This window comes from Eleutherodactylus coqui, chromosome 2 (genome assembly GCF_035609145.1).
Source record: "Eleutherodactylus coqui strain aEleCoq1 chromosome 2, aEleCoq1.hap1, whole genome shotgun sequence".
NCBI classification, from domain to species: domain Eukaryota; kingdom Metazoa; phylum Chordata; class Amphibia; order Anura; family Eleutherodactylidae; genus Eleutherodactylus; species Eleutherodactylus coqui.
Genome location: NC_089838.1, coordinates 51,993,734 through 52,012,782, shown reverse-complemented (window position 1 = coordinate 52,012,782; position 19,049 = coordinate 51,993,734). Strand labels below are relative to the sequence as shown.

The 19,049-nt window shown below is 46.4% G+C and overlaps 1 protein-coding gene across 2 annotated transcripts in view; it reads left to right on the top strand.

Annotated features, from left to right (window-relative positions):
• Nucleotides 1–19,049, top strand: part of WNT5B (Wnt family member 5B) — a 138,229-nt gene that overhangs the window by 78,135 nt on the left and 41,045 nt on the right. The window contains exon 2 of one of the 2 annotated variants that reach the window (XM_066590944.1): nucleotides 16,821–16,933. In XM_066590944.1, coding sequence (XP_066447041.1) covers nucleotides 16,821–16,933 — 113 coding nt within the window. Of the gene's footprint in view, nucleotides 1–16,817; nucleotides 16,934–19,049 lie in introns of both variants that reach the window. The other variant, XM_066590943.1, reaches the window with a different exon arrangement.

Sequence of the window (19,049 nt, the reverse complement as noted above, 5' to 3'; positions counted from 1 at the left end):
CAGCCCGGGTGCCCTAGATCTCACCCACAACCCATGTACCTGCCTACTTGCCTCCACTCCTCACTAACTCCAGGCGGGCAACTGGGCGACGATCCCTACTCTTACTAGGGACTGAAAAAGGGACGATGGCGTACCTAGATGTAAAGGGTAGAATACTGACAGGAAAGGCAGATGTAAATAACCAACACGAGCAATACTAAGCATAACTGAGCCAGATGGAAAAACCTGGCGGATAATAGCAAAGTATAGCAGACAAGATGACAGAAGCAGGAGACCAACAGAGGCAGACTAGCTAGCACACTGAGGGAAACCAATAACTGGCAGTGATTGTCAGTCTCTGCCCGACCTTTAAACAAAAGCCTCCGCCCAGGGGCGGAGAGAGGGAGACAGCCAACTCCCAACAGAACATAATAAAAGGGAGCTCGTGCACGGCAGCTGCACTCACAGGTGCGCGCACGCACGGCGCCGCACGCCACCAGCACCACGCCGGCTAGGCACCCGCGCCCCCGGCAGCCAGACAACAAGCCAGGGGGACGCACCCTGACCGCGGGACCCCGCACACCGCCGCCCCTGGAGGACCAGCAACCGCCGCATAGTAACAGAGGGGCAATAAACGAAAAAAGAAAGCGTTTAAACTACTAAAACAAGAAGGCAGCGAAGAAGCGCTAAAATCATACAGGGGAAAAAAACAAAATATGTAAAGAAAAGATTAAAATTGCTAAGGAGGAGGCAGAAAGACTGATTGCCAATGAGAGCAAGAACAACCCTAAACTATTCTTCAACTATATTATTAGCAAATGGATTTGCACTGAGAGCACTGGCCCTTTAACCCATTAAGGACCAGGCACTGTAAATGTACGGCGCCTGGTCCTGGGCTTAAAACCCCGGCAATAGTAAAATTACGGCGGGGCTTAAAGCCTCTTGCTCTGCAATCAATAAGAGGCAGGACAGGTTATCAGCTGTTAGTGATAGCTGATAACCCGGAGGAGAAGGTAGGAGGGTTAAATGAGCACTGTATACTCAAAAGTGAAAGTAAAAGTGTAACTTTCACTACGGGGAAGGAAGGGGGGGTCATGTGACCGCCGGGGTTGCCTGCTACAACAGAGCTGGGGGGTCTTACTAGACCCTTATCAGCTCTGCCAGTGACATATCGTCACCACAGGGGTTGTTTTCCCCTGTAACTGGGGTTCCTATGGATGCCCCAGCTACAGTGGGAAAGTATCCAATTAAAAAAAAGGAAAAATAAAATAAGAATAAAACAACAATAAATACAAAATAAAGAGAATAATACAAAGCCGACGCCAACCAAAACGATCGGTGTATGCGCCCTGTAAACCAAAACCATACATATTATATATCAAAACGTCCAAAACAAATAGAGGAACCCGTTCCCGTACTTTATTTTAGCATAAATATACAAAATTTAGAAAAAATAACTATAAATGTTAAAAAAATCTTTTTTTTAGCATTTTACCTCCAGTAAAACTAAAAAACGGAAAAAAGTCAGTGAAAAAAGATATTTAGAAAATCCCCTATATGTCCTGGAAAAACAAACACAGCAAAAATTATTTTGGTAGGTAAAGGAAACAAAATACGGCAGTAAAACCGCCACATGGGTAAAATCCCTAAAAATTGTCTGGTCCTTAAGGTACAAAACAGCCTGGTCCTTAAGGGGTCAACAAATAATGCAGGAGAAATCATAGAAGACGATGGGGGGAAGGCAAATCTATCAAATGGTTTCTTTTCAAATGTATTCACGAACAAAAAAGAAATGTCACATGAGATGCAGGGGAATAAAATGAAACCCCCGCTACATATTGCATACCTAACACAGGAGGAAGTACAGAGCCAGTTAAAGAGGATTAAAATCGATAAATCGCCGGGTCCAGATGGAATACACCCAAGGGTTCTAAGGAAACTGATGTTATAGCTAGACCACTATTTCTTATATTTATGGACACTATCAAGACCGGGGCTGTACCATTGGATTGGCGCATTGCCAACGTGGTTCTAATTTACAAAAAGGGGTCCAAAAGAGAGCCTGGTAACTACAGGCTGGTAAGTCTCACTTCAATAACTGGAACAGTATTTGAGGGATTTCTGAGAGATGCCATCCTAGAATACCTCAAGGAGAACAACGGAATAACTCCTCACCAGCAAGGGTTCATGAGAGGTCGATCATGTCAGACCAATCTGATCAGCTTCTGCGATGAAGTTCTAAACTGGACCTGGGAGAATCTATTGATCTCGTATATCTGGATTTCTCTAAAGCATTTGACACTGTGCCGCATAATAGGTTGATATATAAAATGAGACAGCTCGGACTGGGCAAAAACATGTGTATCTGTATAAAGAAGTGGCTCAGAGGTAGAAAGCAGAGGATGGTAATAAATGGTTCATACTCTGATTGGGCCACCGTCGCTAGTGGGGTGCCACAGGGTTCAGTACTAGGCCCCATTCTGTTAAATATATTTATCAATGACCTGACAGAGGGGCAGCATCAAGTAAAATATCAATATTTGCAGATGATACAAAATTATATAAGACAATACAACGGAGGACAATGTGCTGCTACAAAAGAAACTAGATAAACTGGGGGCTTGGGAAGAAAAATGGCAAATGAAGTTTAATGTTGATAAATGTAAGGTTATGCAGATGGGTAGGAGAAACGGATGTCACCAATATACACTGAATGGGGTACTGCTAGGGAAAAGTGATATGGAAAAAGACCTGGGGGTACTAGTGGATTGTAGATTTAACTGGAGCAACCAATGCAAGTCAGCTGCTGCAAAAGCTAATAAAGTCTTAGGGTGCATTAAAAGAGATATAGGGGCAAAGGACGAGAACATTATCCTCCCACTATATAAGGCACTTGTCAGGCCCCACATAGAATACTGTGTGCAGTTCTGGACACCACTGCTCAGGAAGGATGTTGCAGTGCTTGAGGGGGTTCAAAGAAGGGCAACTAAATTAATAAATGGAATGAGAGGACTGGAATACCCAGGGAGGCTATCAAAATTAGGATTATTCACCCTGCAAAAAAGACGGCTAAGGGTCGATCAAATAACTATGTACAAAAAACACGAGGGGACAATACAAGGATCTCTCTCATGATCTGTTTATACCCAGGACTTCGTCGGTAACAAGAGGGCATCCGCTACTTTTAGAAGAAAGCAGGTTTCATCACCAACACAGAATTGGGTTCTTTACTTTAAGAGCAGTGAGACTGTGGAACTCTCTGCCTGAGGATGTGGTGATGGCAAAATCCATTGACCAGTGGGTTTGTAGTTATGGGTCTTACAGTCAGGTAGGAACTATCAAAGTTTGTTCCAGGGATTATTCTGATTGCCATTATGGAGTCGGGAAGGAATTTTCCCCCAAATGGGCTAATTGGCTTCTGCCTCTTGAGGTTTTTGCCTTCCTCTGGATCAACTAGGAGGCTGAAATAGGCTGAACTAGATGGACATTGTCTTCATTCAGCCTAACATACTATGTCATTGAGCAACTCTGCACATAGGTCCTATTGATTCTCCTCTTCTATATGTGACCTTAAATCCGTACACGAACGTTCCTTCCATCCACCAGAAGGGATTGCTCTCTACAGGCTGAACAATACTGCCAACAATGCGGTGACCAGGCAGAATACTGCAATCAGAGCTGGAAATGTGAATAAGGCCGGGGTCACAGAAGCGTGTGGTAAAACGCTATGTATGTAACAATATATCTCACGCACGCTGCCATGCATCTTTTTGGTTTCATTTTGTTTTCACATTTCCTGCTCTGTCGTATATAAACACTGAACGTACGCAATGTAATTGTGTATGCAGACCGATTAGTGCGCACCCATAGAGACTACCAGGGCTCTATCGCGAGTAATACGCTGTAGAATAGAACATGCTGCGTTCTTTTTTACTCACGTATTATACGTTTTAAAAAAAACACTAGTGTGAGTGCAATAGCAAAAATCAATGTATTTGAACTGCTGCGATCTACCGCGTATTATATGCACACGTAAAACACAATTTAAATACGCTCGTGTGAGACCAACCTTAGATTGGAAAGAAAAGTAATCAGATTGCACTTTTAGACAAAAAAAACTTTTTATTTATCAAAGACGTCAAAATTTCTGGTGTGCTTTGGTAACAGGTAAAGTCTCGTCTGCTTCACCAATGTAAATGATTAACCCTAGTTGCTTATCGGATCCAGGTCTTGTCACGGTTATTTTAGCTCCTTTTACTAAAGAGACAGGTAACCCGTTACTTCACGTAAGCTACACATACTGGTATAATAGGTCCACATACTGGTGTAATAGGTCCACTTGCTGGTATAATAGGTCCACATACTGGCGTAATAGGTCCACTTGCTGGTGTAATAGGCCAGCATACTGGTGGAAAAGGTCCACTTGCTGGTGAAATAGGTCCACATCCCTCACCCAGGCCAGGGGTTTAATTCCTAACAATCCTGGCAGAATTAGTGCACTTTCATCCAGTGCTGGCATTTGCTTCGCCAAATATTGGCGTCTCCATGACTCGCTGCATTACCGCTAATATCGCGGAGCGGAGCCTCCGTCACAGCGCTCATAGCACTTGTGTACTCTCTTTCCTTTCAGCAGAGGCGCCGCTTCTTTAAAGCGCCTGTTCAACTCTCCTCTGCCTGGCAGCATCTCTGACCGGAGGAGTGGGACTTTGCAGCGGACAGAGAGGCTTGACAGAACAGCTGAGCTACTATGGTAAGAGGGATGGGAATAAAGTTAGGACCAACAAGGATCAGTCCCTACTGCCTTCAGATAGCAGGATGTGACCACATGAACCAGCGGGGCACGCTTTTTTTTTTTTTTTTACCATGGCCCCTCTTTCTATGTATCCTTTGGCATTGTTCGTGCCACTGTACATCTATCTGGTGGTCTTACTAGTCATACCACAGTGGTTCATCCAACGTGCTCCATTGGAAAAGTTTTCAAAACAGACACCAAAAGAATAACAATTCTCCCATTGTATGAGGAATGGCGGCGATGCAGCACCAGTGATGTCATCTAAAAATGAGGCAGAAGTTTACCCACCACCTGCTCCTAGCACAACAGCCCCCATTATACCATTGCTTGCTGTGAATTGTGTATTTTGCATTTCATCTGTTTGCATCGGTAAATGAAACTTTACTTTTAGTCACCTCTGCCATCCACCTCCCCCAAATGGCATCTTTCACCCATCCTTGCAGAGATGCTTTCCTTATCTAAGGAGAGCAATAAATTTCACTCCCCCCCCCCCCTTTTGGTCATTAGGTTTGCAATGCTAAAGTCAGCTGGCTAGTCAATTGGAACCTGATTAGCCACTCCCAGCTGTTTCCTAGTCGTACCTTAAACTTTCACTATAATATCAGTGTAAGCTTGCATGCCACGCGGGTGGCTGCCACGCGAATGAGCTGTATTAAAGTATGAGCTGAGAAAGTATGATACAGTTCCATCATGGCAGTTCGACAGGGTAGGCGACAGGTAGGCCACAAACTCTGCCTTAATGCTTTACACTTAAAAGCTATCGCTAATGTTGTCACTTCTGTTCTCATTCTTGCTCTCAGTTTCAGAACTTCTTTCAAGTGCCAACCTCTGGGGCGCTCTATTCACATTAGCCCCTCTCTCCTGTCCTCACCTATGCACAGCTCGCATGCACTCTTTACCTTCTTGCTTAGCCTCAAACCCCCTAGTGCCACTAACAAAAATAACAGTCTTCCTCATAAATCTCCTAATCATCTGCTAACCCTAACTATTCTGCTGTTACTAGCTGCTGGGGATATCTCTCCCAATCCTGGCCCACCCTCCACTGCTCCTAGCTACTACCCCCTACCGGGCTCACTAATAAAATCCCCAAGCCCAACTGCTAGCCCATGCATAGCCTCCCGTGACTCCTTTAAATGTGCACTCTGGAACTGCCAGTCAGCATGTAATAAACTCCCCACTATCCACGACTTTTTTACTGCTAAATCTCTAAACCTGCTAGCTCTCACAGAAACGTGGATACAGCAGTCTGACACGGCCTCCCCTGCTGCACTGTCCTACAATGGCCTGCAGTTCTCCCATACCCCGAGACCAGATGACAGGCGTGGCGGAGGAGTAGGTGCTCTTCTCTCCCCGAAATGCACCTACCAGGTCATCCCCCCTGTACCCTCACTCACTTTTCCATCATTTGAGGTACATACGCTACGGCTTTTCCGCCCGCTGTCCATGCGAGTAGCAGTTATCTATCGCCCCCCAGGTGCTGCTCGCCTGTTTTTGGACCACTTTGCCGCCTGGCTCCCCAACTTCCTATCCTGTGAAATTCCAACCCTCATCTTAGGTGATTTTAACATCCCCACTAATGACCCTATCTCCCCATCTGCCTCTAAGCTTCTTTCGCTCACCTCCTCCCTTGGTCTCTCTCAACTCACAGCCTCTCCCACTCACAGGGATGGAAACACCCTGGATCTGGTCTTCCTCCGGCTCTGCTCTGCTGCCAACTTCACTAACTCCCCTCTCCCGCTCTTGGATCATAACCTCCTCTCTTTCTCTGTCATGCTCCCTAACATCTCTCCAGACCCACCTACCTACAGTACCTACAGGAACCTTAAGGCCATTCACACCCAGAACTTTGCTAAATCCCTACAGTCCTCTCTGTCCCCCATCTCTCTCCTCACCTGCCCCAACCTGGCTGCCGCTCAATACAACACCGGTCTCAAACATGCCCTGGATGAAGCGGCGCCCCCCAGGACCCGAGCCATCCGATGTAGACCACGGCAACCCTGGCTCACGCCTCAAACGCGCTTCATCCGGCGGTGCTCTAGAAGTGCTGAACGGCTGTGGAGGAAATCGCAAACGTCCGCAGACTTCCTCCACTACAAATTCATGCTCAGAACCTACAACCTTGCCCTCCACCATGCCAAACAAGTCTATTTCACCTCTCTAGTCTCCTCACTATCCCACAACCCTAAACGGCTCTTTGATACTTTCCACTCCCTTCTCAGCCCTAAACCACAGCCCCCGGTGACGGATCTCAGTGCCGAAGAGCTGGCTCCTTACTTCAAAAAGAAAATTGATGACATCCGTCAGGAAATAACTTCCCAATCCCAGACTAGCCCTGACCCTAGTCTTGTCAGCACTGCATCTAGCTCCTGCTCACTGTCTGTACTCAGACCAGCGACAGAGGAAGAAGTCTCCAAATTGCTCTTCTCAGCTCGCCCCACCACCTGCGCTAGCGACCCCCTCCCCTCACACCTCCTCCGTTCCTTCTCCCCAGTGGTCATCTCCCATCTCACCACTATATTCAACCTCTCTCTGACCTCTGGCATCTTTCCCTCTTCTTTCAAACACGCCATCATATCCCCACTGCTAAAGAAACCGACTCTGGACGCGACTGATGCTGCCAACTACTGACCCATCTCAAACCTCCCCTTCATCTCCAAACTACTAGAACGGCTGGTTTACTCCCGCCTTGTAAGCTACCTATCAGAGCACTCTCTCCTAGACCCCCTACAGTCTGGCTTTCGACCTCAACACTCGACAGAAACTGCCCTTACAAGGGTATCCAATGACCTACTGACAGCCAAATCGAGGGGCGATTACTCCCTACTGATCCTCCTCGACCTCTCCGCATTTGACACTGTTGACCACAATCTCCTCCTCAGTATGCTACGCTCCATTGGCCTAAAGGACACTGCCCTCTCCTGGTTCTCTTCCTACCTATCTGACCGCTCTTTCAGTGTCTCCTTTGCTGGCTCTACCTCCCCTCCTCTTCCCCTTGCTGTTGGGGTCCCCAAGGGCTCTGTCCTCGGCCCCCTTCTTTTCTCTATCTACACAGCCCCTATTGGACAAACCATCAGGAGATTTGGCCTCCAATACCACCTGTATGCAGATGACACCCAGCTATACACCTCTTCCCGTGACATCTCTGCACCTTTACTCCAAAACATCACTGACTGTCCGCTGTCTCTAACACCATGTCCTCCCTCTACCTAAAACTAAACCTCTCTAAAACTGACCTGCTGGTATTTCCACCCTCCACTAACCGCCCTCATCCTGACATCTCCATCTCAGTGTGTGGCACCACCATAACTCCTAGACAACATGCCCGCTGCCTTGGAGTCATATTTGATTCTGATCTCTCTTTTACCCCCTACATCCAATCTCTGGCCCGAACATGTCAGCTGCACCTCAAGAACATCGCAAGAATCCGCTCTTTTCTCACTGTGGACACGCTAAAAACGCTTACTGTTGCCCTCATCCACTCCCGGCTCGATTATTGCAACTCGTTGCTGATCGGCCTCCCCTGCACCAGACTCTACCCTCTCCAATCCATCCTGAATGCGGCAGCCAGGCTCATCTTCCTGTCCAGCCGCTACTCAGACGCCTCTGCCCTGTGCCGGTCACTGCACTGGCTGCCCGTTAAATACAGAATTCAATTTAAACTCGCCACCTTCATCCACAAAGCCCTCCACAGTGCAGCGCCCCCCTATATCGCCTCCCTCATCTCAATCCATCAACCAGCCCGGGCTCTCCGCTCTGCTAACGAAACCAGATTGAGCTCCCCTTTAGTCCGAACTTCTCATTCCCGCCTCCAAGACTTCTCCAGAGCAGCAGCGGTCCTCTGGAACGCACTACCAAAGGCTACCCGAGCAATCCAGGACTCGCAGAACTTCAGGCGTGCTCTAAAAACGCACCTCTTCAGGGAGGCATACCGAATTCCCTAAACAAACCCCTCTGTACTCCGCCTGATAACATGCTCCTTGACCTACTGACTGCAATCCCTGCTAGCCATCATAAACCGCTCCTGCAGTCATACTGTTTCTGCCGTCACACGGCTAAATGTCTGACCATTGTCTATGTGTATATCACCCCTCACTCTCCACCTCGCCATACAGTGCACATCTCCAGCCTCTTTACCTTCTGTATCACCCCATTACTTGTAGTATGTAAGCTCATTGCAGCAGGACCCGCACCCCTATTGTTTCCATCAATTGATTACTATGTAACTGTGGTTCTGTAATGTTTGTACTTTTGTCTTTCTGTATCCCCTGTCTATGTAAGCGCTGCGGAATATGTTGGCGCTATACAAATAAAGTTTATTATTATTATACCAGAGAAGAGAATGCAGATCGTACAAAACCTGCATGCGCAGAACATCTGCTGGCCAGGTGAGGGCAGCGGCAGCTATGGGGATGGCTCTGGTCAAGCAAACAGATGCAAATCTGCATGACAATTTTTGTCTTCTCTAGACCTTAGATCAGACTTACCTCTGATTGGGAGGCAGCTTGCTGTATGAGGAACCTTCTCCATCTGTGATAAGAGATGAGTATGTTAAACCACATCCCTCTAACAAAGCTCCACCCATCTATTTTTAAAGAAAATTTGTTATAAGAAGGACCCCTTTAAGTTTAAGTATCTGTAATAGCAGTGGTAGTCAACCATGCGCAATTATGCAACATTTATTTCAATAGGTCAGGAAGGGTATCGTATCTACTTAAGGTGAGTTAGGACACTTAAAAGGCCATGCATGCTCCTCTAGGAAATATGGGAGCTGGAACAATACCTTCCATTAAGGCCTTCCAATAGGTGGCGCTGCAGAGGTATTGTTTCATCTTCCCTATTTGCATATTTCTCAAAGGTGCGAACCCCCGAAATAGTTGGTATGGTAATCTGGCTTGGTTTACAATTTCCAGTCATTGTCATAAGGCTTGTCTAAAAAGTTTCCTATGGGTTACTTCACACATGCAATGTTTTGTAGCATGCAACAACCCCACACAAAAACCTCGCGGGTCCGGCTTATATGCCCACGACACGCGAGTTTTTTTTAGCCCATGATTCCCTATGGAGCCTTTCTCTCTGTTGCATTGCATCGCATGAAAATGAGATTTTCATGCGGTGCGATGCAACTTTGACAGTAGGAAATCCTACTGTCAAAGCCCTAATTTGAGTCCTGGCTGCAAAAAAAAAAAAAAAAAGAAAACGCATACATCACCTCTCCGGCGCTGTCAGCTCGACCGCATCTTCTTCCCGGGTCCCCGGAACTATTCTCCTTCATCATCTTCTGCCCGGGGATTGAAAATCCCCGCCTCCTGTAATCGCTGGCTGTGGTTGGCTGATGCTTAGCCAATCACAGCCAGTGCTTGGTGAACCAATCACAGCCATTCATGGAAATGGAAAAGCTGCAGCGGAGCCACGAACAACACATCTAGGTGATGTATGCTTTTTTAAAAAACGTTTTCTGCAATTAGGGTATAATTTCGGGGTAGGGCTTATATTTCAAGCCCCTCCTGAAAATCCTCGCATGTGGTGCTACAAAGTCATGCACTACGAAATAGCAGTTATGGCGCGAGAAGATGCAGCGCTATCGCACGGTGCGGTGATGCGCTATACCGATATCACAGATTTTCTCTCCATGATGCTGTGTCGCCCGTGTGAAGGAGGCCTAATATACATAGCATAGCATGCCAGGCGGAAAGAAAGCAATGTCCATCCAGTTCAGGCTGTTTCCACCCCCTCTTGTTAAAACAGAGAAAGGCAAAAAATCCCAATGAGGCAGAAGCCAATTTAGCCCATTTGGGGGAACAAATTCCTTCCCGACTCCCTAATGGCATTCAGAATAATCCCTGGATCAACATTTGAAAAGTTCCTACCTGACTCCAAGTCCGGCAGTTGGAAGATTCCCGGATCAACAACCTTTCTAACTATGTAATGTCTATAACCTGTGATGTCGTAGTGCTATAAGAAGACGTCTAGTCCCCTCTTAAACTCCTTTATCTCCTCACCACATCCTCAGGCAGAGAGTTCCACAGTCTCACTGCTCTAACAGTAAAAAAACACCTTTTATGTTGGTGATAAAACCTTCTTTCCTCTGGACATAAAGGATGCCCTCTTGTTACCGGCGTGGTCCTGGGTATGAAGAGAACAAGGGAGAGATCCTTGTATTGTTCCCGTAATGTATTTATACATGATTATTTGGTTGCCCCTTAGCCGTATTTTTTCCATGTTGAATAATAATCCCAATTTTGATAGCCTCTCTGGGTATTCCAGTCCTCTCATTCCATTTGTTAATTTAGTTGCCCATCTTTGAATCCCCTCAAGCACTGCAACATCTTTCCTGAGCAGCGGTGTCCAGAACTGTACACAGTATTCCATGTGGGGCCTGACAAGTGCTTTATATAGTGGAAGAATAATGTTCTCGTCCTTCACCCCTATACCTCTTTTAATGCACCCCAAGACTTTATTTGCTTTTGCAGCAGCTGACTGGCATTGATTGCCCCAGTTAAGTCTACAGTCAATCACTTTTCCCTAGCAGTATCCCATTTAGTGTATATTGGTGACATCCATTTCTTCAGCCCATGTGCATAACCTTACATTTATCAATACTGAACTTCATTTGCTATTTTTTAACCCAAGCCACCTGTTTATCTAGGTCCATTTGCAACCGTATATTGTCCTCTGTTGTATTACCTTGAATAATTTTGTTTCGTCTGCAAACATTAACATTTTACTTGATGCTGCCCCTCTATCGGGTCATTAATAAATATATTGAACAGGATGGGGCCTAGTACTGAACTCTGTGGCACCCCACTAGCGATGGTGGCCCAATCAGAGTATGAACCATTTATTACCACCCTCTGCTTTCTATCTCTGAGCCAGTTCTTTACCCAGATACACACGTTTTCACCCAGACCGAGCTGTCTCATTTTATATATCAGCCTCTTATGCGGCACGGTGTCAAATGCTTTAGAGAAGTCCAGATATATGGGATCAATAGACTCTCCCAGATCCAGCCTAGACTTACTTCTTTGTAGAAGCTGATCAAATTGGTCTGACATGATCGACCTCTCATGAATCCATGCTGGTGGAAATAGCGGTCTGTCTATCACATCATTTATTTTCCTTAGGACCCTTGGGTGTATTCCATCTGGACCCAGTGATTTGTCGATTTTAATCATTTTTAGCTCTGCACTTCTTCCTGCGTTAGGCAGGTGATATTTAGCAGGGGATTCGTTTTAACCCCTGCATCTCGTGTGACATTTCTGTCTCTTTCCTCCGCGAATGCATTTGAGAAAAAAATATTTAATGGATATGCCTTCCCCCCCTCATCTTCTATGATTTCTCCTGCATTATTTGTTAAAGGAACAGTACTTTCAGTACAAATCCTTTTACCATTTATATAATTGAAAAACAGTTTAGGGTTATTTTTGCTCTCTTTGGCAATTAGTCTCTCTGCCTCCTCCTTGGCAGTTTTGATCTTTTTCTAACATAATTAGTTTTTTTCCCTGTATGTTTTTAGCGCTTCTTCGCTGAATTCTTCTTTTAATAATTTAAACGCTTTCTTTTTTCACTTATTGCCCCCTTACAGTCTTGTTGAGCCACATTGGTTTCCTACTAGTAGTTCGTTCTTTTATTTTTAAAGTGTATGAACTGCTCACTTGAGGTAATTAGGATGTTTTTAAACTTCTCCCATGTATTTTTGAGGATGTTGTCCCAATTAATGTTGCCAAGAGTAATTCTGAGGTGATCAAATTTTGCTTTTTTTGTCGTTCCCTGATAAGACTTCCTACTGAATGACAGCTGGAAATTAATTATTGTGGTCTTTATTTCCCAAGTGTCCCTGCACCCCCATAATTCTGTCCAGTTTGTTAGTTAATAATAAGTCCAGATTGGCCCTCCCTCTAGTTGGCTCCCGCACAAGTTGGGTAAGGTAGTTGCCTTTAATTGTTCTCAAGAACTTATTGCCCTTGTGAGATTCGCAGGTTTCGTTTTCCCATATTACATCCGAACAATTAAAGTCTCCCATAATAATTACTGCCGTGCGGTTCGACACCTTTTATGTTCGTCTTAATAAGTTTTCAGTTTCTTCGTTATTTTTTGTGGCCTATAGAAAACCCCTATCAGAATTTTGTTATTTTTCCCTCCCTGTATTTCTACCCACAGAGATTCCACGTGTTCATCTTCTTCACCTATATCTTCTCGTAGCCTCGGCATTAAGCTGGATTTGATATACACACACACCCCTTCCCCCTTTCTGGTTCCTATGGTCTCTTCTGAAGAGATTGTAAACCTGTAAATTCACCAACATTGATTTGCAGGAATGCTGCCTTCCAATAGGTGATGCTGCAGAGGTATTGTTCCATCTTCCCTATGTTAATTTCAATGGAACTGTTGGTGATAAACGAATGCTGACCACCACTGTGTTCATTCGAGTACACTAGGGATCTCCGTTCTCGTGATTGGCATGGGTCTCAGCTGTCGAACCACCCACTAATCAGATACTTATCCCCTATAGTGTAGATAGGAGATAAGTTATTTTCCTGGGAGAACCCCATGTACAGCTGCAGACTGTGTATATTTATTCTGGACAGTAATGGATCCAATCTGATGTATACACTCACAGACGAATCGGGGGGCTCTGTGTTCTGGGAAAATGTACCAGATGCCAAGTGTGACTTTTTGCTGTGATGAATCCAGGACTTTACTTGTGTTTATTCACTTTGAAATATTGGTTAGATAGAAGGGGGGCAGTAATGGGTGCGGACATGAGGCCTTATCTCCGTGTTTGGATGCCATTTCATTCTATGACATCATTTGTGGTCAGAGTTGGATCAGGACAGAACGACAAACAGCTGCATTACCTCTTGGATCTGTCATCTTTGGGCTCCGGTATATGAATGGCGTTACCAGGGTGCCCATTATTGTGCCAGGTTTAAATAAGTGTCCAATGTAGTCAAGTGAAACAGTCCGCAATCATCACGCCCATCCATATTGAGCAATATGCTACAATAGGGGTCTCCAACTTGTTACAAAACTACAACTCCCAGCATTACCTGCCAGCCTTTGGATGCAGTGCCTTGGGATTATAGGATAGGTGAAACCCAATTGGAAAAATGGTGCAGACGTCTCAGGAGCATGGAGATGGTGCATAGCTGCAAGGGGCACAGTAGCATCCCAGTCCATCCCTGTGGGGAGAGGGGGTGTTCAGAACCGTGGGAAAGTAGAGTTAGGACAGTACTAACAGCCATACTAGTTGTCATCCAACTCCTGGAGTGGGGGTTGTTTAGAACCATGGAAATGTAGGGTGAGGACTGCACTAGTGGCCATAGTGGTTGTCACCCAACTTTCCCATAAATAGATATATCTAGGAAATCAAATTGTAAGAAGGTGACAGCAGTCTCTTAACACTGTCTCCAACACTACTGCGATGTCTCTTTCTGTGGCCATCTCATGATCTCATTCCCTGTGTGTCTGTCTTGTATTTTTCTCATGCCTGTATTTCCTTGGATGTGGCTGTCTCTTTCAGTTTTCTAGCTGTCTCTCCCTATATGTCACAGTCTCTTCTCCCATTACTCTGGTTGTCTCCTCCTGTATGGGGTAGTCTTTCTTCTACCTGGTCACTCTGGTGGTCTCCATCTGTATGTGATTGTCTTCCTGTAAGCTATAGTCTCTCTATGTGACCTCTGGCTGTCTTCTCCTGTATGTGGTTGTCTCCTGTCAGACAACCACATCCCTGTAAGTGACTGTTTGCTCCTCTGTATGTGTCAGTCTTTCTGCCTCACTCTGTGTGTAGCAGTCTTTTCCCCCTTATGTGACTGCCTCCCACCTCTATATTTTCTCTCTCTATCTGTCACTACTGTCTTCCTCTAGATGTGGCACTCTTTCTGATGTGACCTTGTCATCCAATATAACAGTCTCTCAGGTCGGTAACTGTCTCCCCATATATGGTGTAGTCTCTTTGGCCTTTTTCTCCCTATAGATAGCGGTCTCTGACCTGTTGCTAATTCTCCCTATAGATAGCAGTCTCTCTGCCCTGTGACTGTCTCTCCCTATAAATAGCAGTCTCTCTGCGCTGTGACTGTCTCTTCCTATAAAAAGCAGTCTGTCTGGCCTGTGGTTGTCTCTCCCTACAGATAGCAGTCTCTCTGGCCTGTGGCTGTCTCTCCCTACATATAACATTCTTTCTGGCCTGTGGCTGTCTCTCCCTACAGACAGCAGTCTCTTTGGCCTGTGGCTGTCTCTCCCTACAGACAGCAGTCTCTTTGGCCTGTGGCTGGCTCTCCCTACAAATAGATAGCCTCTCTAGCCCGTGGCTGTCTCTCCCTATAGATAGTATCAGTGGCCTGTGGCTGTCTTCATGTATAATTAGCAGTCTCTCTGGCCTGTGGCTGTCTCTCCCTATAGATAGCAGTCTCTCTGGCTTCTGGCTGTCTCTCCCTACAGATAGCACTCTCTGGCCTGTGGCTGTCTCTCCCTACAGATAGCACTCTCTGGCCTGTGGCTGTCTCTCCCTATAGATAGTCTCTCTGGCCTGTGGCTGTCTCCCTGTATAAATAGCAGTCTCTCTGGCCTACAGCGGTCTCTCCCTATAGATAGCAATCTCTCTGGTTTTTGGCAGTCTCTCCCTACAGATAGCAGTCTCTCTGGCCTGTGGTTGTCTCTCCCTACAGGCAGCAGTCTCTCTGGCCTGTGGCTGTCTCTCCCTATAGATAGCAGTCTCTCTGGCCTGTGGCTGTTTCCCCCTATAAATAGTAGTCTGTTTTGCCTCTGGCTGTTTCTCCCTATAAATAGCTGTCTCTGTGGCCGTCTCTCCCCATAGATAGCAGTCTCTGTGGCCTGTGGCTGTCTCTCCCCATAAATAGCAGTCTCTCTGGTCTTTGGACGTCTCTCCTCATAGATAGCAGTCTCTCTGGTCTTTGGACGTCTCTCACCATAGATAGCAGTCTCTCTGGTCTTCGGACATCTCTCCTCATAGATAGCAGTCTCTCTGGTCTTCGGACGTCTCTCCCCATAGATAGCAGTCTCTCTGGTCTTTGGACGTCTCTCCCCATAGATAGCAGTCTCTCTGGTCTTTGGACGTCTCTCCCCATAGATAGCAGTCTCTCTGGTCTTTGGACGTCTCTCCTCATAGATAGCAGCCTCTCTGGTCTTTGGAGTCTCTCCCCATAGATAGCAGCCTCTCTGGTCTTTGGACGTCTCTCCCCATAGATAGCAGCCTCTCTGGTCTTTGGACGTCTCTCCCAATAGATAGCAGCCTCTCTGGTCTTTGGACGTCTCTCCCCATAGATAGCAGCCTCTCTGGTCTTTGGACGTCTCTCCCCATAGATAGCAGCCTCTCTGGTCTTTAGACGTCTCTCCCCATAGATAGCAGCCTCTCTGGTCTTTAGACGTCTCTCCCCATAGATAGCTGTCTCTCTGGTCTTTGGACGTCTCTCCCCATAGATAGCTGTCTCTCTGGTCTTTGGACGTCTCTCCTCATAGATAGCTGTCTCTCTGGTCTTTGGACGTCTCTCCCCATAGATAGCTGTCTCTCTGGTCTTTGGACGTCTCTCCCCATAGATAGCTGTCTCTCTGGTCTTTGGACGTCTCTCCTCATAGATAGCTGTCTCTCTGGTCTTTGGACGTCTCTCCCCATAGATAGCTGTCTCTCCCCTGGTCTTTGGACGTCTCTCCCCATAGATGGCAGTCTCTCTGGTCTGTGGCTGCTTGCTCCTCTGTTTGCATTCTACACTCTCTCCTCTGTGTTTGCACTCTGCAGGGTCTGTCACTATATGCGACTCTCTCCGCTACTTGCACTTTGCAGTTTCTCCCCAGTATGTGACTGTCTCTCTTCTGTGTTTGTACTCTGCAGTTTCTCCCCAGTATGTGCCTGTCTCTCTCCTGTTTGCAGTCTCTCCTATATGTGGCTGTCTCTCTCTCCTGTTTGCACTCTTTCCAGAAGTTGAGCTCGGACTTCCACGGGTAATAAAATGTTAATGAGCTGGAGGGTGCAGTGTCGGGGGCGGCCGGCAGGGGGAGGCACGGAGCGCTCACTCATCAGTCTCCTTCTCAGCAGGGACCCCGCAGCTGCTGGAGATCCGCGGAGCGGCGCAGCATGAGGAGGACGCCGCCGCTGGCACTGCTGCTTCTCGCTGCCCTCCTGCCCCTGGCGGGGGCAAACTCGTGGTGGTGAGTATCCGGCCCTGTGATACACTGTAGCAGGATTAGAGTGCGAGTTTTGCGGACCTGGGGCGTGACATGCTGGAGATGGGGGGTCGCTGCGATGAGGGCGGTAGTGATGGAGAAGTGAAGTGGCTTATCTATTATAAGATGTGTGTGCAGAGGGGGTACAGTGTAACTACAGTAAGATGGGGGGGGCTGTATAATATAGAGGGTCCTAATATGGATAGTGAAAGGGGGACAGTGTAACTACAGTAAGATGGTGGGCTGTATAATATAGAGGGTCCTAATATGGATAGTGACGGGGTACAGTGTAACTACAGTAAGATGGGGGGGCTGTATAATATAGAGGGTCCTAATATGGATAGTGACGGGGTACAGTGTAACTACAGTAAGATGGGGGGCTGTATAATATAGAGGGTCCTAATATGGATAGTGACAGGGGGTACAGTGTAACTACAGTAAGATGGGGAGGCTGTATAATATAGAGGGTCCTAATATGGATAGTGACAGGGGGTACAGTGTAACTACAGTAAGATGGGGGGCTGTATAATATAGAGGGTCCTAATATGGATAGTGACAGAGGGGGTACAGTGTAACTACAGTAAGATGGGGGGCTGTATAATATAGAGGGTCCTAATATGGATAGTGACGGGGTACAGTGTAACTACAGTAAGATGGGGGGGCTGTATAATATAGAGGGTCCTAATATGGATAGTGACAGAGGGGGTACAGTGTAAGTACAGTAAGATGGGGGGCTGTATAATATAGAGGGTCCTAATATGGATAGTGACAGGGGGTACAGTGTAACTACAGTAAGATGGGGAGGCTGTATAATATAGAGGGTCCTAATATGGATAGTGACAGGGGGTACAGTGTAACTACAGTAAGATGGGGGGCTGTATAATATAGAGGGTCCTAATATGGATAGTGACAGAGGGGGTACAGTGTAACTACAGTAAGATGGGGGGCTGTATAATATAGAGGGTCCTAATATGGATAGTGACGGGGTACAGTGTAACTACAGTAAGATGGGGGGCTGTATAATATAGAGGGTCCTAATATGGATAGTGACAGAGGGGGTACAGTGTAAGTACAGTAAGATGGGGGGCTGTATAATATAGAGGGTCCTAATATGGATAGTGACGGGGTACAGTGTAACTACAGTAAGATGGGGGGCTGTATAATATAGAGGGTCCTAATATGGATAGTGACAGAGGGGGTACAGTGTAAGTACAGTAAGATGGGGGGCTGTATAATATGGAGGGTCCTAAAGTAGATGATGACCGGGGTTACAGTGTAACAACAGTACTATGGGGGTCTGTATAATGTGTAGGGTTTCCTAATGTGGATAATAAGTAATGGGGGACTATAGTGTAACCATAGTGACAGGGGGGAGGAGTCTGTGTAATAAGGGGGTAATATTAAGGAGACAGTGGAAGCATTTGCTGGGATGTTGGAGCTAGTTAGCAGCATGGTGGGCAGAAGAGGGGCATTATTACGCTGCTGCACATATATACAAGGTGTGATATACACATTGAAGTGTTGTAATAGATCATGAAGTGCAAGCTCCTGTGCTCGGGGAGGGCAGGTGAGGATGATTACCATCACTTGATGCAGTGTATGTAACCTCCCTGCATACGGTTATGCTCTGTACCCCTATATATGCAGTGAACCCCCAAATCTCTTCTGTGAGGCTAAGAAAGGTCCTGACAGCCCCACAGGTAGTGGAGCCCCTCAAATATAAATATACCCCTCGCATCATGTGTGTCTATATATTATACATGAACACTCGAGGTGCAGCTTTGACATCTATCAAGATATGACACAATTTAAAGGGATTGTTCACTTTACCTCCATATTAGGCATATAATGGGGTGAAGATGGTCACATGATCAAGACCATCTCTAATAACCAGAGTTACACACTACGGAGATTACTCTAGATCCTGAGGGGTACCCCAGCTATTCACCATGTTGCTTACATTGTGAATGTTTCTATGGCGGACCACCCCTTTAAGGCAACCTTCACACAGACCATATTTGCAGGCTTTCCACAGCAAATACAGGACTAAATGGATGCGTTTTTTGTAGCGGATCTGCTGCAGATTGTAACATGCAGGGTA